This window comes from Centruroides sculpturatus, unplaced genomic scaffold, assembly GCF_000671375.1.
Source record: "Centruroides sculpturatus isolate CEXI.00-Female unplaced genomic scaffold, Cexi_2.0 scaffold895, whole genome shotgun sequence".
NCBI lineage: Eukaryota > Metazoa > Arthropoda > Arachnida > Scorpiones > Buthidae > Centruroides > Centruroides sculpturatus.
Window position 1 is genome coordinate 10209 of NW_019385364.1, and position 24882 is coordinate 35090.

The 24882-nt window shown below is 35.3% G+C and overlaps 1 protein-coding gene across 1 annotated transcript; it reads left to right on the plus strand.

Annotated features, from left to right (window-relative positions):
• Window positions 1-2192: 2192 nt before the first annotated feature.
• Window positions 2193-24514, plus strand: LOC111638153 (patched domain-containing protein 3-like). Its single transcript, XM_023383799.1, has 5 exons — window positions 2193-2202; window positions 14530-15042; window positions 18574-19055; window positions 20190-20519; window positions 21837-24514. Exons 2-5 carry the CDS (start codon window positions 14537-14539, stop codon window positions 23093-23095), a joined length of 2577 nt encoding a protein of 858 aa, XP_023239567.1. The 5' UTR covers window positions 2193-2202; window positions 14530-14536; the 3' UTR covers window positions 23096-24514.
• Window positions 24515-24882: the final 368 nt, after the last annotated feature.

A 24882-nucleotide genomic window follows, 5' to 3' on the forward strand; every position in this document is an offset into this window, starting at 1 on the left:
GGACAACCGTTTAACTGAAGTAAAACGGGTTTTCCCCTTGCTATGGATGTCTGCCTAGTTCAGTTCAGCCACATTCCGCTACAGTTCGCCTTTATTATCAGTTCGAAATGGGGTGGTTCCATAATACCCGCAGTGTTCCATAATACCACCTTCTCCTCTATTCTTTTTCCAGGGGCAAGCAAATACGAAAGCTGGATGGCAGAGCAGCGAAATACTGCTTTGCTTACCGACGAATGTCTCTTTTCGTCGTTGAACGATGGTGAGAAACGAGTTATTTGTCGGACTGAAGTAAAATAACACGCATCTGGCGTAACTAACTCGACGAAGTAATTCTCCCGCGAGTGTAATGGTACAGTATGTGGAACACGACGTGCCTAAGAGGTCGGAAGCATTTATTTTCTTAAAGGAAACTAAAATGCCACTGCCTAGATAGAAGTATTAGCTGACCATTTAATCCTAATTGCCGAACTTTAATACGACAACGATAGACGAGGGCGACTTATCGACAAGATGGAGCTCCGTGCCATAAACTTTCAATAACTAATGAAGTTTTATGTAAAAGTCGTCTCCACCCTCAAAATTAAGCTTTTTACCATTTTATAACAATTAATAATGTAAAAAGCTTTCAAAATAAAATCTCGTGACGGGTGGCGCCGCACACAATTTTAACTTTATTGCCGGGAAAGTTACGCAACTCGTTGCTGGATTTTTTTTTATTAAGAATTGTTTTCGAGATTATTTCTATTAGAATTCTAAGAATGAAATAAAAAGCGTAATTAATAATAAAATTTCAAATTATATTTGTATATCTTTAAATACTGTAACTTTTTATACTATTAAATATTTTAAAATACAGTGATACCCCGAACTTACGCGATAGGTGGGACCGAGCGACAACCGCGTAAGTCGGGGTATAATTTCGCAATTTGTGTAAAATTCAAGTCGGACGTATGTAAGCTAATAAATGTTCTCGTTAATCTTATCTCGTCTTTTGATTCGTTCACGGTTACAACAAATCACCACATAGAGTCTCTCGAGTCTCCGTAGATATAACAAACACAGAAATAAATAACACAAAATAAATTGTAGCTATGCGTCGATTCCGCGCGACACGTCCGAACATGTAAGCCGAACAATAGTGAGTAATCGAGAGTTGCGTGGCGCTCAAACAAAAGACGAATCGACGAGATTTGAAAATCGCGAAACTCCGGGTTCGCGTAAGTCGGGGTATCACTGTACTTAAATTAGATTTTTAAGAGCGTACGATTGGAAACATGAAAACTTTTCATAATTTTGTCCATAAGCGTATAGTCCATCGACTTCTTGAGATATTCCTCGATGATTTAAAGATAATTACGCCGATAGTTGATTATTTACTTAACCATGAAAAAAAGCCTACGTAAGCTAATTCAACTTTCGAAATTCAAGAATCGCCCGTTAATTTTTTCTGCCGATTCACCTAATTACTTTTGAATCGAATGAAAATTTTCTAAATCATCGGGCCACGGGTGGTCGAGTAGCTGAAACCCCCGATCACCGGTAGTCGCATCTCAAGTTTTCTGAGTTTTCTGCACTTGTCTGACACGAAAATAAAAGCCAGTCTCCCATAGGAATTCTTTCCGGAAGACGTTCCCTTCCTCGGCCGATGGCGCATCTGTTACGACGCCTTATTCCGTCATTCCACTCCACTCCTAAGAGGCACAAACGAATTCTGGGTGCAGAAAGTAGTTTTAACTTCCGGCACGCGTTGTTACAAATAAAACTTCTTGTCCGACAGACAATTAATTCCATCGAATGACGAATCTATAAGATTAGAGGCGAAGAAAAAAAACAAAAACGAATAGTCGAATAATATCATAGGCCTAACCTTATTAACAACATAAAAATGACCTTTGGATGAAGGTAAATAAATACCCAATTTTTGTATTTAACTATGTAGTTGATGGCGGTATTTGCAATCGCAAGAAAATTCCTTTACCCAAAAATTTTAAGTAAAATAAAAATTTACGAGAAGAATTATAAAACTTGCGTGATCGATAGTTGACCGAGAATTGCATAAATGAAAATAAATATATACAGAAAAAAAGCGGAGAAACCGGTTGCGATAGGCACGGAAAATGTACTACACAACAAAACTCGAGTTTCTGTTTACTCGTTGATCGTACGTGCATCGAATCGGCATTATCGCAGAACTTTTCACAGGTACTGTAAGATTTTCCATTCTGTTTTTAGTTAAAATTTTCTGTTTCCTAAATTTAAACAAATTTTAGTTGTAAAGTAATAACGGCACGAAAACACAATTCTCTTGACGTTTAGCTGGTTTTTGGTTAATTATTAATATCCCCTTTAATTATCGAAATCGAACTGATGACGGTTTCCCCAACGTCACGCGGGAAGAATGCCCAACTGATAAAAACTCCGTTAGAACTATATTATTCATAAATATTTACTTTAAATATAAATATTTCTTTTTATGATTTTGTTCTCCTTATTGTTAACGTCGCGTTTCGGTCTTTTCGAACAAAACAGCGAATTTTAATTTCAATTTTAAATTTAAATCCAAACCTTATGACGTATGCAAAAGCAACGATAATCCCGTAAATGTCTAATAACTCATTTTAAGTAATGTAAAAATTTTTAATAAAATCTTTCAATAAATGAATATAAATAAAGAAATTCGATGCGATTCGACCTTCCACGATAAATGCTCGAACAACCCCTAAGTCTCTGGAACGGAATACGTGCACCAGTGAACCTACAACTACACGATTTATATTTTAAAAATAATTAAATTCACTTAGCATTCGAAACTTGTGAATTTTGAAAAAAACAAATTTGCTGATTAAATATGGACAACCGTTTAACTGAAGTAAAACGGGTTTTCCCCTTGCTATGGATGTCTGCCTAGTTCAGTTCAGCCACATTCCGCTACAGTTCGCCTTTATTATCAGTTCGAAATGGGGTGGTTCCATAATACCCGCAGTGTTCCATAATACCACCTTCTCCTCTATTCTTTTTCCAGGGGCAAGCAAATACGAAAGCTGGATGGCAGAGCAGCGAAATACTGCTTTGCTTACCGACGAATGTCTCTTTTCGTCGTTGAACGATGGTGAGAAACGAGTTATTTGTCGGACTGAAGTAAAATAACACGCATCTGGCGTAACTAACTCGACGAAGTAATTCTCCCGCGAGTGTAATGGTACAGTATGTGGAACACGACGTGCCTAAGAGGTCGGAAGCATTTATTTTCTTAAAGGAAACTAAAATGCCACTGCCTAGATAGAAGTATTAGCTGACCATTTAATCCTAATTGCCGAACTTTAATACGACAACGATAGACGAGGGCGACTTATCGACAAGATGGAGCTCCGTGCCATAAACTTTCAATAACTAATGAAGTTTTATGTAAAAGTCGTCTCCACCCTCAAAATTAAGCTTTTTACCATTTTATAACAATTAATAATGTAAAAAGCTTTCAAAATAAAATCTCGTGACGGGTGGCGCCGCACACAATTTTAACTTTATTGCCGGGAAAGTTACGCAACTCGTTGCTGGATTTTTTTTTATTAAGAATTGTTTTCGAGATTATTTCTATTAGAATTCTAAGAATGAAATAAAAAGTGTAATTAATAATAAAATTTCAAATTATATTTGTATATCTTTAAATACTGTAACTTTTTATACTATTAAATATTTTAAAATACAGTGATACCCCGAACTTACGCGATAGGTGGGACCGAGCGACAACCGCGTAAGTCGGGGTATAATTTCGCAATTTGTGTAAAATTCAAGTCGGACGTATGTAAGCTAATAAATGTTCTCGTTAATCTTATCTCGTCTTTTGATTCGTTCACGGTTACAACAAATCACCACATAGAGTCTCTCGAGTCTCCGTAGATATAACAAACACAGAAATAAATAACACAAAATAAATTGTAGCTATGCGTCGATTCCGCGCGACACGTCCGAACATGTAAGCCGAACAATAGTGAGTAATCGAGAGTTGCGTGGCGCTCAAACAAAAGACGAATCGACGAGATTTGAAAATCGCGAAACTCCGGGTTCGCGTAAGTCGGGGTATCACTGTACTTAAATTAGATTTTTAAGAGCGTACGATTGGAAACATGAAAACTTTTCATAATTTTGTCCATAAGCGTATAGTCCATCGACTTCTTGAGATATTCCTCGATGATTTAAAGATAATTACGCCGATAGTTGATTATTTACTTAACCATGAAAAAAAGCCTACGTAAGCTAATTCAACTTTCGAAATTCAAGAATCGCCCGTTAATTTTTTCTGCCGATTCACCTAATTACTTTTGAATCGAATGAAAATTTTCTAAATCATCGGGCCACGGGTGGTCGAGTAGCTGAAACCCCCGATCACCGGTAGTCGCATCTCAAGTTTTCTGAGTTTTCTGCACTTGTCTGACACGAAAATAAAAGCCAGTCTCCCATAGGAATTCTTTCCGGAAGACGTTCCCTTCCTCGGCCGATGGCGCATCTGTTACGACGCCTTATTCCGTCATTCCACTCCACTCCTAAGAGGCACAAACGAATTCTGGGTGCAGAAAGTAGTTTTAACTTCCGGCACGCGTTGTTACAAATAAAACTTCTTGTCCGACAGACAATTAATTCCATCGAATGACGAATCTATAAGATTAGAGGCGAAGAAAAAAAACAAAAACGAATAGTCGAATAATATCATAGGCCTAACCTTATTAACAACATAAAAATGACCTTTGGATGAAGGTAAATAAATACCCAATTTTTGTATTTAACTATGTAGTTGATGGCGGTATTTGCAATCGCAAGAAAATTCCTTTACCCAAAAATTTTAAGTAAAATAAAAATTTACGAGAAGAATTATAAAACTTGCGTGATCGATAGTTGACCGAGAATTGCATAAATGAAAATAAATATATACAGAAAAAAAGCGGAGAAACCGGTTGCGATAGGCACGGAAAATGTACTACACAACAAAACTCGAGTTTCTGTTTACTCGTTGATCGTACGTGCATCGAATCGGCATTATCGCAGAACTTTTCACAGGTACTGTAAGATTTTCCATTCTGTTTTTAGTTAAAATTTTCTGTTTCCTAAATTTAAACAAATTTTAGTTGTAAAGTAATAACGGCACGAAAACACAATTCTCTTGACGTTTAGCTGGTTTTTGGTTAATTATTAATATCCCCTTTAATTATCGAAATCGAACTGATGACGGTTTCCCCAACGTCACGCGGGAAGAATGCCCAACTGATAAAAACTCCGTTAGAACTATATTATTCATAAATATTTACTTTAAATATAAATATTTCTTTTTATGATTTTGTTCTCCTTATTGTTAACGTCGCGTTTCGGTCTTTTCGAACAAAACAGCGAATTTTAATTTCAATTTTAAATTTAAATCCAAACCTTATGACGTATGCAAAAGCAACGATAATCCCGTAAATGTCTAATAACTCATTTTAAGTAATGTAAAAATTTTTAATAAAATCTTTCAATAAATGAATATAAATAAAGAAATTCGATGCGATTCGACCTTCCACGATAAATGCTCGAACAGTCTACGGGAAAAACTAATCGGATAAACGTGTGTGACGTCAAACAGATGGAAGTAAATTACATTAGTGAAAAATAAATATTTAAATGTAGGATTGTACGATCGTACCGACTTATAATCTATATAATAATAATAATAATAATGTTAGGAAATTCCTGAATACAGACTTATTTAATTTTTGTTTTTGGTTGCTATGCCTCGACTCTGATCCGGCATAGTACACAGCCACCGGTATCAACCGAGTATGACCAATAAAATAATAATAACAATAATAATATAAAGGAAACAATTAAGAAAATCGTTTTAAAAAGTATTAATTCGCTTAATCGTTTCACCAAATTAATATTTTTAGTTTTAATACTTACAAACTGTAAATAATATTAAAGTGTAAATTTTAATATTTTGTCAGCGGCTTTAGGTAAAAATATCGTATTAGTTTGTTTATTCCTTTAAAGTATGTGTACCTCGGAAGGGAGAAGACAGAATAAAGATCTTATTTAACAATTGGAATCATTTAAAAATAAATGTTACGAAACAGTCTTTGTTGAACGACCCCAAATCTGTTTATGGTTTTATTCCGTCGTAATTCTGAAATACTTAATGGTACAGTATAAGCTTTTCTTATAAGATATAAAAAAATGCTAGCTTCAAAAAGAAAAAAGTTTATCTAAACGAAATTGTATGAAACATTTGTTCAACGTAAAAGCAAGCTTTACTTTCGCGGCTGTTATGTACTGTACTGTACTCTGTACATAACGCAAGAAAGTATTGTAATAGTGCTCCTCCGAGTTTTTTTTTCAAATCAATACGTTCACGTGTCGAGAATTCCCGAACCGAAAAAAGTAAGTTTTCGGGATATGCGTGCGTGTAGGTAAACATTTATCAATATTTCGCTTAATACCTCACGATGGGGTAAACATTACTTAAGTAACGAAATTTGGCACGGAAACTTGTATATAAGGATGATATTAAATTTTGCAGGTTAAAGGTACTAAAGGGGTGGTCGGGTGTCATATCGTGCGTGGGGTCGGACTTAATGAAAATTTTACTCGTTATTAGCATTTACAATTTTTTTAAAAACTTGTCTCTACTCTCTAAAATAAATGTTTTGCCCTTGTTATGACGATTGATAATATAATAGTTAAATTTAATAAGATGACGTAACAGATGGCGCCACACACAGTGTTTTTAACTTATAGCTGATTCTTTTCGCCGAGAAAGTTACGCAACTCGTTGCTGGTGTTCATATAATTGGACGTACTTAATAAATACGAATACGTGGACGATAGCTCGAATGTCGTAATCTTTCATTATCAACCGGATTAAGATGTTCCCAAAAACCGACCAAAATAACTTTAATATTTTTTCTTGTATTTTCCACATCTGACACTAAAAAGCCAAAGATTAAGCAGCCAGTGTCAAAATATTATTTGTTAATATATCAGCTGTTTTTCCTATATTTATAATTTATTTTGTATACTAGTACATTCTATATATTAACAGGACTTATTATACTGGAATTATGGATGCAGATATTTAGTCTTACAGTTTAAAAATAATGTTCTTTATTAAGTTCACCTGATTTGTTTTTCCTATATTTCGGACATTTTAAACAAAAACATTCAATTCATTCCGACGAACCTATTGACAATGATTTATACAGTACTTTGCTTCTATTCCATTTCTTTAATCTCAAAATGTAACAGGTTCAAACACCTTAATTTTCTAGGAGTTATCACATCCACAGACTTCGTACTTACTAGCCAATCAACAACTTTATTTTACTCAGATGAATTTCAGAAATTACAATATTTCCCTCCTCAGTGGGTGTCTTCCATACGAGTAAACGAGGCACAAATACTTCTTCGATACTCTCCACTTTTTCAATAATCCAAGCATTTTGAATGCGTATCAGTCAAATAGGGGCGGGAGGGAAGGCGTCCGGATATTGTTGAAGTGTTGGCGAATGGGTAGAAAACAACGAATAAAAGCAATAATGCAATGACTGTGTATAATAAAGTACTGTACAGTCGAACCCCCTATAACGCGGTAGATACGTTCCGCTTTATAAGAATTTCGCGTTATAGGAATCCTCAAATACGTGAGCCAATCACAGCCCGTGACGTGTGCAGTTTACGGACTACGACTGTTTGAAAGGTTTTCTTCCATAAAATTAATCGATTCCAGATTAATTTGACTCAACATTTCCAAATTACGTATAATTTTTTGGAAATAATTCGTATAAACTATGCTATAAACGAAAAATTGTAGGATTACTTACCGAGTGTGCACCGTTCTACGACGCCATTACTTAAGCTTGTTTTCGTCGCGGAGCGGCGCACCAAACGGGGGCCACGTTTTCTGATAAGTTATTTTTCTACAAAAAATTCGTTGAACTTTGGAGAAATCATTAATATAAATAATTTTTATGGCCGTTGAATAAGAAATGTTTTTTTCACAAGAAATGTATAAAATTACAGTACTGTATTACACTTACAAATATATAGGGGAGATCGGGGCAAGATCGGCATGTTAAGCTTTACTTAAATTTTGTGTAATAAATACTGCTGTAAACTGAAAAAAACCTTTTGCATATTGTCTATTGGAATGTTACCTTACTATACATCTGGTTAAAATCAGTTTGGACATAAAAATAATTAAAATAATTACAACTTTACAAGAAGAGAGAAATTGACGAAGTTGCCCCGGGTATAGGGGCAAGATCGGCAACTTCTCTTTTTTTGTAAAGTTGTAATTATTTTAATTATTTTTATTAAAGTTGCCCCTGGTATAGGGGCAACAGTAATGGGGCAAGATAGGCACGTATATAAAATTATGTTATTAACAATGTATAAGTTGGAATTCACTATTAAAACAAAGAAATACAAATCCAACACCCATTTAATATTATTACAACGAAATGCAAGTTCAAAGACATATATACATGAATAACAAATGCAAACATGTTTTCATTTATCATCTGTTTGATTTTTATCCTTTGCTTCTAATGTGGCTTTATGTTGCCGATCTTACCCCGCTAGTCATGATTTCGAAACATTAAGTACAACCCTGAGAACAGAATGCCAAGCCACGATCTGGCCACGTGAATAAGTTGAAGTTACATCCTTCTAACAGGAAAAGTAACTTTCGTTATCATGGAATTATAACAAAACCTGCCAATTCAATATAAATGGAAAAAAAATATTATATGGAATTGAACGAAAATGAAAATTTGCTTGATAATTCAACTACGCTTGTTGGAGAACAATAAAAACACTACACTCAACAAGCCACCAATGAAACTCAACTGCCTAACCTATAATCAAAGTTTTTTTTTAATTTGTTTTTTAAAAAAAGCGCTTGACAAACTTGCCCCGCATGCCGAAGTTGCCCCGATCTCCCCTATAATACTGTACAGACGATAGTAAACTCAACTTGCCCGCCTAAAATCTCCGTAGCGTGGCGCTGAACAGCGGAAAGTAGTTCGGCTGCTCGTCCACTATTGCGATGACGTTTTACCGCATTTCACGAGTCTCTTTTAGCGTCCTTATACGAATACGGTCGCAATTTTTTCGCCGCGATATACGAATCCGCATTATTTGAACCCGCGTTATAGGAGGGTCTACTGTATTGTTAACGAAATGAACACGAGTAAAAATGATTTTAATACGAAAGTAGTCAAAGCGGTTGGGAAAACATTGCGTACAGTACTTAAAATGCACGATTCCACAACGATGAAGGGTTTGACGATAACGTAACAAAAAAAGTAAAATGAAGTACATTTAATTACTTGAAGTACTTTCGCACGATATAACTTTTGTTTGTTAATCTAATGTATTTTATAGTATATAATTAAGCGAATAAAGCGGCTCGCCTCTTTCACACCGTAAGAGTTAGATTCGGACACAGTGCGGACAAAATACGTTTTAAGACACGGCTTTCGGAATATGCCGTCAATTAAAATCCAACGTTACAACGCGTAATTTTCGGAAGTAAACAGCCTCCTGCGACTGCTAACGGTGTTGCGTAATCGTCGTATTACGATAATTTAATCACCATTCCTATCATTTCTCGAAATAAAACTGTAGTACGTTTTATTGGCATCTTATATGATAACCTAATGTGAGGATCGTGATGAATTTGCGTAATGATTTTACGCAAATTTCAGAAAATTCGTAAGCTTATTTCTCCGTTGCAATCGTAAAGAAAACATCGCGCAGGAATGACGCCCTTTTTCTATCAACAACCGAGAGAGAATCAATAAACAGCCCAGTATTAAAGGAGGAGAAAGTCGATTGTCGACTTGTGAATAGAAGGAAGCGTACAAGTTTCGGACCAAATATGGTCATTATAGCATCATCAAATGAGACCCCTGACCTCGCACCTGCAGATTCGTCGCTAAACATCTGATCACCCGATGGGTTTTCTTAGGCTAAATCGATTAAAGGGAGGCGAGAATTCGAGTCGTGGTGGACTACATCGGACGCCATATACAGACCATATATCTCCAGCCACCTGTTCCAGCGGACATCTTTAGAACGTCATAGCCAGTCCGACATATCCCAAGACGCCATATGAAACAGAATCCTTCCAAGGCTCCCTCCTCGCTATTATCATAGAAGATGACGGCTCGAATCGCTTTATAAAAAGAGAGAAAGAGATATGGTTCTCTGTCTTTGGGGAGGGTGAGCCGTGATTACAGCTCACCCTCCCAAAAGACAGAGAACCATATCTCTCTCTCTCTCTCTCTCAAGAGCGAATAGCGGATAGAATGCGAATGGAGCGCGTAGATATTTAGTCGTGTCACCTTAGATGTATATTCCGTATTTCTGTACTCTTACATTAGACTTAATTTTTATTCGTTAACCTGGCTACCTGTCTCTATCAACTTTTTTTTTGGACACTTATCGACTTACTGACCTCCCCACTCGATAATTTAAGACCGTTCTATTTCAATCTGTCAACAGACATAGAGATCGGGTTCCGCCAACCCGTTGCCGATTAAGCGGTCATTATAGAACGCTCCCGGTGGCCCGCGGTTTATCTCACACTACCATAGGTTATACTGTAAATGACAGATACTCAATATACTAAATTATTCTTCCACTTACAGATAAGAAAACTTTAAATATAAATAAAATTTAAATAATTTATTTTTCTTCGAATTTGTCTTTCGTGATTAATAATTGTCATAGTAAACAAACAAACAAAAAAAAACCAAAACTACCTTTAAGAAGACCGCGAAGGACATCTACAAATGACTAACCTTGACAACGTAAAGCGGCAGCACGCGAAATACACGTGGAAGTTACCTTATGTGCAGGCGTACTATTTACGGGCGGAAAAACCAATCACCGCTTCCAAAGAATCCAGAATAGGGAAAGTAATTATCTCGCTAAAAAAATCTTGTTGCTTTCCTCCTGATACTTTATCAGGAGGAAAGCAACAAGATTTTTTTTATTATTAAACCAGCTTGTAGCACAATGTCTTCTTGAATATCACGTACAGTACCTGTAAATACTGGATCAATAAATTATAATGCTGTGGTGCATGTCCTATTTGAAACTGACGAATAAAGTGCAGAGTAAGCCCTCTTTCATATAAATAGCTAAGAGCTTCTATTCACTCTTCTGTATGTAATAATAAATAACGATATAATTCTCTCGCAGAAGCCAAGGAGGTTCTAAATGCAATTTTATTACGGGTTTTTTATTTTTGTTTTTCCTCTTCCTTCTCCAAGGGCACTTGAAAACGCTCTGCAAGACTTTCCACCGCTTCGGTAAACGGCATTCTTACACGAGTCATTAAAAAAAAATGGTTTCGGACCATTTCTTTTTTACGGTCTCGGAACCTATTATTAATCTAGTTACGAGTATTAATATCGACCGTAATTATGAACGGGCTACCATCTATTTCATTACGGTGTCGATAGACTTTTGTCGCGAAATCATGGAATTCCTGGAATTTCCTATTATTGTTAACATCTTTGTAACTTTGTCGTGTGAATACGAATAAATAAATACTTATTTGTAAATTCGTTGTAAATTAATTCAACTGTTTTCGTCCTATTATTGCGTATGCTATATAGAATTTTCTTTTTTTCTGTCTCCATCATTTGTAAAACTTATCGTTATTCTCTCGTGACGGATTGTCGAACCATTTTCCTTAGCGCAGTTACAGAATAGATTTAACTCCCTTCGCATATTTATATTAGTAGGCCTAATAACAAGTAAGCGCGGCGTTGCCCGGGCAAAAAATAAAAACAAACGTTAAGGTTATTTCGTATTTCTAACCGTTCTATTATATTATAGTATTTGGTTTATATTTACGTAAAACTTTATCACATCGAGTGCCCACTCTAACACATTTTAAAAATTCTTTAAATTGTGTACAGTAGAGGAATAAAGAATTTTTAAAATGTATTAGATTGATCACTCGGTGTGATAAACCGTTGCGTAAGATAACCTTTGTACTTATATAAATCAAATACTACAATATAACAAACATTAAAACGAAAACCATGTAGAGAGTTTGGTTATTTCGGTCTACCGTTGTCACATTTATCGCCATACTCGGATGGTATAAAACGGCAGAAATTCAATAGTAAAACTTTCAAAATTTTGGCAACAGATTGTATAAACTGCGTGGGAAGTGTGTTCTGGTAAATATTGCGTTTATGGAAAATTATTAGACTGCAATTAGAAAAAAATTGTAGACCTACAAATTCCCACTGTCGTCACCTATCTATCTGTTCTTCCTTAATGTCGAGAAAGGAGTTAGATAGATGAAAGTGGATAGCAGATGGGGAAAGTTTAGGACAGGATGCCCAGAATAACTATATACGAACTTCCGGTTTAGAACGGAAGTAACGTTACTTTAATTCAAAATTTTTCCCTCAACGGAATTAGAACATTGTGTTAGAAAAGTTAGAGAAAGTTGCAGTCCGACATTATGACAACGTCGCAGTAAATAATCGCCCGTTAGAATTAGTTTGGTTTATTTGGTTACAGCAACGCGATACGCGACACACGAGTGATTTGTTATGGACGATGCATCCCAGAAGAACGTTTACGTAAACTTGGCCTCGATCGAAGTTACTAACGGAAGAAAACCCAGAAAACTCCACTTAGCCAGACCGACTAACGGTGTTCAGTGGTTTTATTTACTGTGTTACTGGAGTACGCTTATATATATAGCATATGTATACAGATTAGCTAATACAGAAGCACAGTATCGTCTGCAATATACATACGATATTGCGTTAATTAATGTTTTTCTTTACTTACCGTTACGTTATTAACAGTATTTTTTCACAGCGATGCAAAACCACATTAAAAACTATGTAAAATATTGACGGTCCGAGTCCAAGACAGGCTTGGAGAACATCCTCTTAATTCCCGCAGGATTGGAAAGTAGAAAAAAAGATTCGTATGGTATAAATTGGTTGGCATCGGACAAACGTCTATCGAAAATAAAGGATTTTTTTCATCCGGGGAGTAACAAAATTAAAGTTTCGCAGATGAAGCAATCTGCGCTTTTGATTTAAAAGAATAAAATTTATTTACTTTTGAACATGGTATATTCGAATTTATTATTATTAAGCGCAGACCCAAACGGTTAGAAGTTGAAAGTTGAAATTTGGTATTCAGTTAGGGTACGCCATGACAATGTACAGTACACTAAGAAGGGATTTTTCGAAATTCCCCCACGCGGTAGAGAGAGAGAGAATTAAGGATTACCCTGAAGAATTCGGCTTCTACTGCAATATTTTATAAGCGGTTTTTTGCGTTTTTGAGGAAAATCAAACATATTTTAAGACCCATGTAAAAATTCTTTAATTAGTCTAAGAGGGGCACATAATTCTTGCACCCGATGAAAACGGGTAAGATCGGCTATATAGCAATAAAAGTTATCTTACCTAAGGATTTATCACACTGCGTGACCAATCTAACAGATTTTAAGAATTCTTTATTCTTCTACACAGTTTAAAGAAATTTTAAAATGTGTTGGATTGGACACTCGGTGCGATAAACTCTTACGTAACATAACCTTTGTAAATATAAATAAAATACTATAATATAATATAGTAGAAGGGTTAGAAGTACGAAATAATCTAATAATCTTAATCTCCGCCGTTGTTACTTTTTGCCCGAGCAACGTCGGGATCATCTGCTAGTATTATATAAGATTATTATGTAATATAGTAATATATACATTTTTGGGTTTACAAAACTTAAAAATTCCCGAATTCCGGTCCCGGAAATAATTGTTTGTCGTTTGCGAGAAATCCGAAATCCGGTAATTGAGAAACTTTAATCGATACGGAAGATCGTCCCAGGAAGATATTCGGCGGATCATCACTAGTAGCCACGAGTGACGTGCCAGATGGCGATAGAAGGTGGCATCTACTAGTTTTCATTGGCACTCGTTGTTTCGTTCCGTAGTCTTTCTCTTTCGTCGCTCTCCACTCCGCATCCGCGCGTTAAGATGTCGGCAGTCTCGGGCAGAGGCTAACTTTGCGATAAATATAACTAGTTTTAAGTTAGTTACCTTAAATCTAATTTCTTAGTAACTTAAAATTAACTTATAGCTAAGTTAGGTTTAAGCTTTTCTTTAGCCGTTTCTCCTGGTTATTTCAGTTATGTTAATCTATAGGGATTGTTATTCTTATAAGAAATGTTAGCTTAGGTTCTGTAATTATTTTAGTATTAGATTTAAGCTTTCACTCTAGTTTTAATCCTTACTCTGCCTAGGTTTTATGTAGCTGCACTACTTATTGGTGTAAGATACAACTCAGTTTTTCTTTTAGACGATCTCAGAGCCAACATTAATCGTAGAGGGAGTAGAAAGATGAACGCAAGATATTATTTTTGGTTCTCTCCTTTCTAACATTTAATCGCAACATAAAATAGCTTACGGCTAAAAATAGAATAATTAAACACTAATTAATATTATTATTCTTCTAGGGAAAGAATGAAGAAATCTTTGATAGATCGTTACTTGTCTTTCTGTTTTACTCAAATTGGATATTTCGTCGGAAAATATCCTCAATTTTGTGTCGCAGTCTCCTTTTTGGTCTTCTTGATCATGGGAAGTGGATTTGTCAATTATTCTATAGTCAGAGACATAGAGTATCTCTTCGCTCCAATCGACGGAAGGGCCAAAAATGAAAGACAATCCATCAACACTCTGTTTTCTAGCGAAGAAACGACCCAAGACGACATGTTAAGGATCACCTTTTTCAATAATTTAGTAAATGTCATTGTTGTGGCGAAAAACAATGGATTCTTGATGGACGATGCTCCCGTGAAAGATTTAGTTCAGATAGACGCCATCGTCCGCAATGTTAGCATCTTCTACAATAACAAGTTTCTTCATTTCCGAGACGTCTGCGTTAAGAACGAGCGTAACAAATGCTCCGAAAATTCTGGTGCCGTCCTGAAAAATAAGTTGCGAAACCCCGATAAAATTTTAATGAGGTAAGTTTTACTCTCGACCAAGAAAATGTTTGCGAGTTTTGAAAAATAGAAAATAAAAATGTAAATTGATAGTGTAGGTTTCGTGTTATGAATAAAATTACTTAATCAAGGAACATCAAAAAATTCACATCTGGTGTTTAAAACTATAGGCCTATATATTCCAAATATAATATTTAGTATATTATATAGTATTAATCGGTACAATAAATTAAGTAAAGGATTTGAAATGTTGAATCAGCATTTCATCTTGTCGCAAAGAGTCACACATCCATATTGTATAGTATTACACTACTCGCCGCTTTAAATGAAAGACGAGTACCAACTGCTTATTTCTATGCAAGCTACCTCCGTCTGCTCTTCGAGCGTGTGTTACGTGCACAAGTGCACTTTGCCCCGAGTAAATTAATTGTTTAGCGTTCCCGATCTGTTTGATTTGACACCCGAATTAAAAAATAAAAAATAAATGCACGAAAGTATTACATAGGTCTACATCTAATATTCAGACCGCCCTTTAAGTCCAATTGCCGAGACACCCATATCTTTCCGTTGCACTCTTAGTGGCAACGTCGCAAAGCGCGAGACGTCTGGAAACAAGAATAATTTAACCGATAGTGGACGGCCACGCATATTCTCACCAAGGGATGATAAAATTATCTTCTGAGTCGCAAAAACATAGATAATTTGTTTAGTGTTCTTTGTTTGTAATGTTCCTTTTGTGTATCGTATTAAAATATACGTCATTATATACCATAAGAAGTTCCTCGTATTCTTTCTTAAACTGTGTTCCGTATACACTTCTTAACGCCCAGCCCAGCCATCTTTAGACATCCACATTAATATTTTACTTAATTTGTTTATTAACAGAAAAACTGAAATCCAGTCCTATAAATTTCAGTTCAAGGTAATACAAGTATAAATAAGATGATTAATGACGCATTAAAAAAGAAGAAATAAATACAGTGGTACCTCAGGATACGAACGCCCCTACATACGAAATTTTCAGGATACGACATGAAATTCGAACATGTTTTTGCTCCACGATACGAACAAAAACTCACCATACGACGTTACATTAATTCGCATTTTTCATTTGTTTTCCTTACTACAGTTATTTTTTTTAATGTATTACTTGGCTTTAATTTGAGTATGTTTTTCGCGTTGGAACGAATTATTTGGTTTAACATGTAACGTATGGGAAAAGTTGATTCACCTTACGACATTTTCATGATACGATCTCAGTTTCGGAACGGATTAATTTCGTATCCTGAGGTACAGTACCACTGTATTGGGAAATACAATTTACTGAGATTTGTATTTGATAACAACTACTTTCGAGATAGCGAAGAGTGACAAATCTTGTTTTAAAATGCGTGGCTGAAATCCAAATGCATCTCCGCCCGTGTTGAAGTCACGACATCTAACAACAGTTTCGTACCGATTCGAATTCATTGTGACATTCGTAAAATAAAGCCTCATAATGCAATTGTGTGTAATTTGCATTTCAAATCATTACCGAAGGAGCATACCTTTTATTCTTCGTAACACATTCGAGTAACGGCTTTCGTCCATTTTTCAGCCCAGCAGTTGGTACTGGTAACTGGCTAATAAAAACGACTCTCGCCTGTAAATATGGCGTTTGTACTATTTGGCCTACGTCAATCTTGTTTGCTTCATTTTTTTGCGTTATTAACGATGGCCTTACGCGCAAAAATCCCCGTTCCACACAGCCTTTTAGGAACACCCCCGTTGGTGTTTTTCACTCCGTCAATTGCCGAGTTTTTCACTCCGTCAATTCTACAATCAAAACTTTTTTAGAAATAAATCGTCACCAGAGGGATAAGACCAAATCTACATTTAACAGCGCATTTATCAAGTGGATATAAAGGACTGAAATTCCCTAACTGGAAAGGATGCAAGTTTAAGACGTCTGTAAGACCGCCAGTTCCAATTCTTTACTTTTTAATGTTTTAATTGGATTTTTTTGTGTGTTTTTAAAGGAATGTTTTAGCCAGATGACCTAGTAGCCTACAAAGAAAGGTCCGGTCGTCGATGGTGTTCTGGAACACATGATCAGAAGAAATGGTGGTTTCAAAAAGAAATTTTGAGCAGACTGTGTCTTTTTTGATTAAAAAATAAATTATCATAATACTAATTGTTGAACAAATATTATCGTCTTTGAGCTGACACGTCGTTCGCGTTACGTCGTGATTCTAACGGTTCGTCTTTTTTCCCGCCTGCCCCGAATTCCTGCGCACGACATCGGACTTGCCCAAATCACGACAACGTGGGGGACGGGCACCACATTAATAACGCATCTCTATTTTGTGCGCTATGTTTCGAGTATTCTATTTTATTTATATAATTTAGAAAAATATTTAAAAATTAATGTATTAAACAACTTAATTTATTATCTACTAGCAGACCACGCCACTAAAATAGTATAATAGAAGCCAAGTTCTTCACGGTAAGCCTTAATCCTGCCTCTATCCCCCGCGGGGAGAATATCGAAAAATTCCTTCTTAGTGTACAGTACATTCTGTTGACGTACCCGATTAAAATAATATAATAGAAGCCAAGTTCTTCACGGTAAGCCTTAATGCTAACCATCTCCCTTCAGTGGGGGGGAATTTCGACACGTATATTATATAAAAACACGTGCGTATTCGAATGCAGCGTTGTGTCAAAATTTCAAAGGAATCGGTAGGAACAAACGAACATTACATTTTTATTTATATAAATAGATAGATGATGATCCGCTTTAGTTCATTTTCACAAAAAAGCGTAATGCCTGGCAGAAAAGCAAACTTAGGGCGTCGTACTCGTAGCGCCATCTGTTGGACATAAAAGTCTTAACCTAGATGATATCTTTTAATTTATACGAATGTTTAACGGAATAATATACAGCCTATGTCCACCCTGAGGTTCCGTTCTAAATATTGGTGAAAGAATTTTTTGAAATCGGACGAGTAGTTTCGGAGATTACCCGCTACATCCAAACTTACTTACAAACATTACCTCTTTATAATATTAGTATAGATTAAAGGTCTTACTTTATCTCCTATTTTGTGTTTTCCTTCGTAATTTTAGACGTTAACATTCGAATTTCAGTTTTAAGATCTTACTTTTCTCATTTTCCATTATAATTTCTTCTTTATAGAGCTTCTTAATAATTGCTGTTGGATCTCTTTCTAACTTTCAATAACTTCTTTTTTCTATTTTATCTATTGATTATGGACCAATACTAGTTGTTTTGTTTTATCTGCTCGAATTATCAATAAATCATTATTTATTAGAAACTTATTAACTCTTTTATCATCTAAATAGTCATACTTTTAATTTTGTGTTAAATATGCACCTCATTTTTAACGTACTTAAATTTTTAATTTTAACATCTTGAAATAAATGTTCTTCTATCTCTGTTGCTACTTCCACTGCCGGTTTATTAATTAGATTACAAAAATTTTACATTTAAAACTGTTGCAGAAATACTTTTGTTTATAGAAGGTAATTGTTTTTATTTTTCACACCAAGGTATCCAATAGAAAGAAGCGATTTCGGGGTAGAAACGTACCCAATACATTTAGGAGGCGTGTCAACCAACGGAAGTGGATATATATTGAATTTCAAAGCGTTTCGTATGTTCTATTTCATGGATTTCGGGACGGAAGAAAAGACCAGGATAGCCGTAAAATGGGAAGAAGCGGTAATTGATACGTTGTCTCGAGTTAAATTTCGACACATCGACGTTATGATGGCGAGTTCTCGCTCTTTCGACGCCGGAGCGACCGTTAACTCGAAATTGAGTATGCCGCTTATGGCTATATCCGGACCTATCATGATTTTGTTCTCGATGGCAAGTTGTATGACGTTGGACATAGTCAGCAGTAAACCACTAGTCGGATTGGCCGGACTCGTCAGCCCTTTAGTAGCTACTGCAGCTGCTTTCGGTTTGCTGCTACATTGCGGAATGGAATACGTCGATACGAACATAGCGGTTGCCTTCTTATTGATAGGTGAGTTTCGTTTCCAAAATTTATCGAAAATTTTAAATCTAACGATATTTGGTTGGTAACACGTATTTTACGACGAGAGAGATGATGCTTTTGAAAGTAAAAAAATATTTTAGTGTTTACGTTATTAAAATAGACCTAAATGTTAATTTTTTCTCTATTTTGCGAGTCTCCTAATTGATGAAAATGTGTGGATTTATTAAAAAATATTATTTATTGCCCGGATGAATTAGGTGGTGATTTTATTTTCTCTTCTCAATCTTCTGATTTTTGAATTATTTTTTTCAATCGTCATTACTTCTTTCGATATTAATTTACAAACGAGCAATTATTTATTGCCGGGTTGCAACTTTTAATCATCTTTTAATTTTAAAAACATCACTCGATTTCCGGTCCGGCCGGAAGTTCATATATAGTTAGTTAATCGGGACTTCCAGCCCTAAGCCTTCATCTATCAAACTCTATTCCCGACGTTAAAGGACAGACAGCCAAACGGATGACAACGGGAATATATATATTGCAAAGCGCTATCAGTCATTTTGCAATGAATAGCTGTACTTGCGAAATCTTTCTCTTAAATTTTTCAAGTTTCTTTCCTACAGAATTTAGAGGTTTATATACAATACACTATTGCTATTAACACAATATGGAAGTTAGTAAGCTCGGAACAAGAAGGTTCGGGAACGTTCCTTCTGGTCAGGGATGTATTGCAATCCTAGGCAATGCTTGTTAGTAACAATTTTACACGAATTATGGAAAACTGCTCTATTGGAGATTCAATCTATTTTAATAATTTCACTTCGCTGTACGTATTTTCTCGATATTCTTTGTGTGTTACGTCTTATATTTTGAGATTATTCAAATTTGAATGTTAGTGCAAAAAACTCTAACTCTAACAGAACAGCAGAGCTTGGAATGATTTCTTTTAAGGAAAGGAAACATTTTTTTCCTTTATACAAATAACTTCTCTTAATAATATTGCTAAACATTGAGTGCGAACCGAAAATTTGTTTCTTGCCAAGAAAATCGAAATCTTTTGAGAAACGTTAGAAACGTGGCGAATTTCTATCGTTCTGTGTCACGTTTTCTCCGATTATTTCTTTCGAAATTCACAGATAAAGATAAAGATTTTTACAGGCATAGGCATGGACGATTCCTTCGTCTTGGTGGCTTCTTGGAGACGAACGAACAAAGAAGATAGCGTGAAAAAAAGGATGAGCGAAGCCTTTTCCGAAGCTGGAGTATCCATCTCCATAACTTCCTTCACCAACTTGGTCTGTTTCTGCGTAGGACTCGTTTCGCCTTACAAAACTGTTCGCATCTTCTGCACGTACAGTGCTGTGTCTGTGTTGTTCGATCTCATCTACCAAATCTTCTTCTTCGGAGCTCTTTTGGCACTCGACGGTTACAGAGAGCAACATCGCCTACATTCGTTTCTTTGTTATCCCGTCAAACGAAAAGATATCGGTAAGTGAATATTTGATAGGAATTCTCGCGTGATAATATTATGATTGGCAATAATATAAACACGTCTAGTCTAATCTATTCTTAAAGGGAGATTAACGGCCAACTAACAGAGCATCCAACATTTCCCCCTTCCTAACTTACAAACCCGGCACATCCACGATATTTTTAGAATTTTACAGTTGTACTTTAAGTTGTAACTATAATTAATCCGGAATTGGTAGAAATTCGAACGTTTTCTTGCATAGATTTTTGGGTTGGTGCGCAATCAGTCGTAAGACATCTTTAGAATCAGTCGTTAGATATCTTTCAAACAGTAATTAATTGGTGTTTTTCTTTTCTGTTTTTAAGGATTTTACCATTTTAAGACCAATTTTTCCAATTGAAATTAATTGAATCATTTATATCTGAATTATATTTTGAATGTCAATCTCGTTTTGTTTACTTTATCGACGAGATGAATAAACCTGCTTTATTAATTAATTTTTTATGATATTTGTATTTTTGTATTTAGCTCACCTTTCCAAGTGCTTTTTAATTATTAATAATTTTAAGATTTTGTTTTTAACGAAAACTTTATAAAAACTTATTATTTAAGTTACTTAAGTATTTGTAAATATTTTTCTACATTTTTCAATACTAGTCTTAAAAGCTTTACACAGTTCTAACCTATAAGCTTTGTAAAAGGAACCTTCTACCGAACGGAAAAAATCTCGGCATAGAACGATTTTCTGTGTAAAATTCTATTATAAGCGGAGACTAAAGATCATTTGACAACCGATAGAATTAAATGTAAAGTGAAATCTTCAACGTAACGGCAGTTGAAGTTTAAATTTTAACGGGATGCGAGTGTTTTTTAAATTAAAAATTTAAAAAAATCACGTCGCTTTCGGTCTGGACGGTTGACGGAAAGTTCGTGTATAGTTCACTGGTATCTCCTAAACTTTCCATATTTGGTATGGATTTTGTGATGTCTTGCCTCTGTACTGCACATCGTACCTCTCCCGATAACAATCGAGCCGTGCCGGTCCTCTGTCTGGAGAAAATTTTGGAACTGAATTCACGTGACTTCAGACCAAATCGGAAGTTGGTGTATCGGGCCCTCCTGTCTCTAAACTTTTCATTTCTGGTCTGGACTTTTATGTATCTAACTCCGTTCTTGAGATTAATATACTGTATACATATATGTATTTAGCTCACCTTTCCAAGGTCTACACGACTTCGGCGATAAAAAGTTACTTGGGTGTACTGTAACTCTTCAATTTGCATATTTCGCGTGTTTTGTATATTAAATAATTACTTACAATATTTTACTTTCAGAAAATGAAACGTCCGAAATCGAAAAAGGCAAGACGGAATCTGACAAAAGTGACGTGGCCATGAAATACGTCTCCGAAAAACTGGGAAATCTTCTCTGTATGAAAATAGTAAAATTGGTGGTAATAATCATGTTTTGTAGTATTGTTGCCGGAAGCGTGTACAATATGAGAAATATGAAACAAGGGCTCGAATTCGTGGATGCATTTCCCTATTCCTCTTACGTTACGAAATTTATTAAGGGGCACTATCGATATTTCACAGACTATCCGCACCCGATACAAATAGTTTTCAATCGCAGTTTGGACTATTCTAATTCTAATGTACAGGAAGACGTAGAGAAAATTTTACAAACGTTCGAGAATGCTCCTTACGTCGGATCCGAGCTCTCTATATGTTGGATACGAGAATATCTTTCTTTCATTCGCAATGACGAACTAAACTATTTGATGAAAGATTTTAACACCAGCGATTCTCGAGGATTCGTAGAAGGACTGAAACGGGTATTCTTGAGAATAAAACCTTTCTCTCCTTTCCGAAAAGACCTAGTGTGGAATAAAGAACGAAACCAAATTCTAGCCTCTAGGTGTTTTGTGATTTCAAAAGACGTCAGAAGTGGAAGCGATGAAAAATTTATGTTGGAAGATGTGCGTCGTATCGCGGACGGTAGCAAACACCGGGTATTTGTCTATAATTTCTGGTTCATCATATACGATCAATATTTAAACGTGCTGGCCATGTGTGTGCAAAACGTGGGTGTCGCCTTAGGTATGGTGAGTTTAATACTCCTGATTCTAATACAAGACGTTCGAATTACCGTCTGCGTGACCCTGAACGTACTTTGTATTTTGATACAAACTGTGGGCTACATGAACTGCTGGAAGGTGAAATTAGATCTGGTCTCGGTCATGACATTAGTAATGAGTGCGGGGTTCAGCGTAGACTTTTCGGCTCACGTGGCTTACGCGTACAAGTGTTGCCAGGAGGAGTCTTCCGAAAAAAAGATCAAAGCTTCTCTGTATGCTGCGGGTTATCCGGTAATACAAGGATGTCTGTCTACCATTTTGGGTATAGTACCCTTGGCATTTGGACCGTCGTATTTATTTCTTTTATTTTTTAAGCAAATCTTACTGGTTATGATTTTTGCCGCTTTGAACGGATTGATTCTCTTGCCAGTGTTGTTGAGTATCGCAGATTCTGTTCGTATTCCCTGGAAAAAACAGATAATTGTCGACTCCTCCGTTGAAAATAGACCTATCTAAAATATAGATATTGGAATAATTTTCGGAATTGATACGAGTAATCACTTGTTTCAAGCAATCGAATTATTATATTACTGGTTTTTTCAAATAACGTCGATGAGTTATTGTCGTTAAGTTAATAATTATATTTTGAACATTGTGGCTTCTATTTATTTTTGCTTAGAACTGCGTCTATTTATGATGTTTTATATGACCACGCGGAAGATATTGTACTTAATGTAATTAGGCATGTTTGAATATAAATCTATTACGTTATATCTAGATAATTTAAACAGTTATTGGATTCTATTTCTTTTTCAAAGTTAGTTTGATCACGCTAGGCCTAAGTATTGTTTGTAGTTAAAACTTGGATTGTTATTATTAAAACTTTCATTATATATTATTAAAGAATTTTCTACACGTCTTAACAGGAAAATACAGTAATACCACTTATTTTAGAAATCTGTACACCTATCATACTTATACTTTGGCTAATTTAAGTTCAACAGCAGACCTCGTTGCAATACCGTTTATCTCTCTATACGCTGTATTATTTATTATCTATACACAAAGAAATCATCTAATACAAATTTTATCCACTCGGTAACTTACGTTGTTTTTCTTTAACATATTTATTATATGTACGTAAGCCTTTTGGCAGGATAAAAATATACAGAATCATTAGTTTGGATATTTTTCATAATTTAAATTTTATTTGTGTTTATAGTTTTCTATAAACAAAAGTTTAACAGAATCGTACCGTAACGAAACCGGATGCGCCCTCATTATTATCCTCCGAAATGGGAATCGTTATTACCATTTTTCTGACGTTCCGCAAATTTTATTAGAAATGTCACGAGATTTTCTCGCGAATCGTTTTGGGTTTTATGGGAATTTGGATTATAAATGTGTTTTTACTACACGAAACGTTCGATCGAGAGATATAAGAATCCAACCAAGTTTGGCTATTTTTAAAAATTGAAAAATGTTCTATGGTGAAGACGTTTGGCGGAAATTACTGTATTTGTAGAATTCATAATTTTCTCCTTTTTCGAGAATGACAGAGGACGTAATAAGCATTTTTATCACTGGGCGACGCGATTGAGAAAATGTCTTTGCCAGAGTCGATTTAAGAATTTCAATTAAAATATAGCTACAAAATTATGTCGATGAATACAACACTTTCGATATTTTGTAGCGTAATTGAATTTCATATATTTAATAAAATGTGTAAAGTTAATTTTGAATTTTGTCTCTCGATCCTTTATTTTTACGAATTAAACCGTTCGAGGATTATTTATTATACTGTAATAAATTTACGTCCATTTACAATTTACGTCTTTTACTCCAAAGACCGTCTCGATGTATTCGTGATTGTATTGAATAGTACAGTAGAGCGTCGTTTATCCGAATCAATTGGGGAATGGGGTTGTTCGGATAACTTATTTTTCGGATAACCGATTGTGTAGGAAAAAATATATTAACCTATCCCGTATTGAAATTTTTCTCCGTTGCGTATCGCTTCGCGTTGAATTTTCGTCGATATTAAGCCTAATGTATACTTTTTAAAATAATAATCGTGGCTATTGTATCGTTAAAAATTATTTCTTTATTTCTTACAAACAAAATAAATATATTGAAAAATATAAAAACCAAATAAAATATACTTTACAAGTTGATCTACTATCAAAAACGTTCGATTCAACAGGACACACAGTCCTCAGAAAAACATCACACAATAGTGCCAGTGCTGCCAGCTAAAACACACACGCCAACAAAAAAAATATTGGAGTAGCCCAAGATATAGC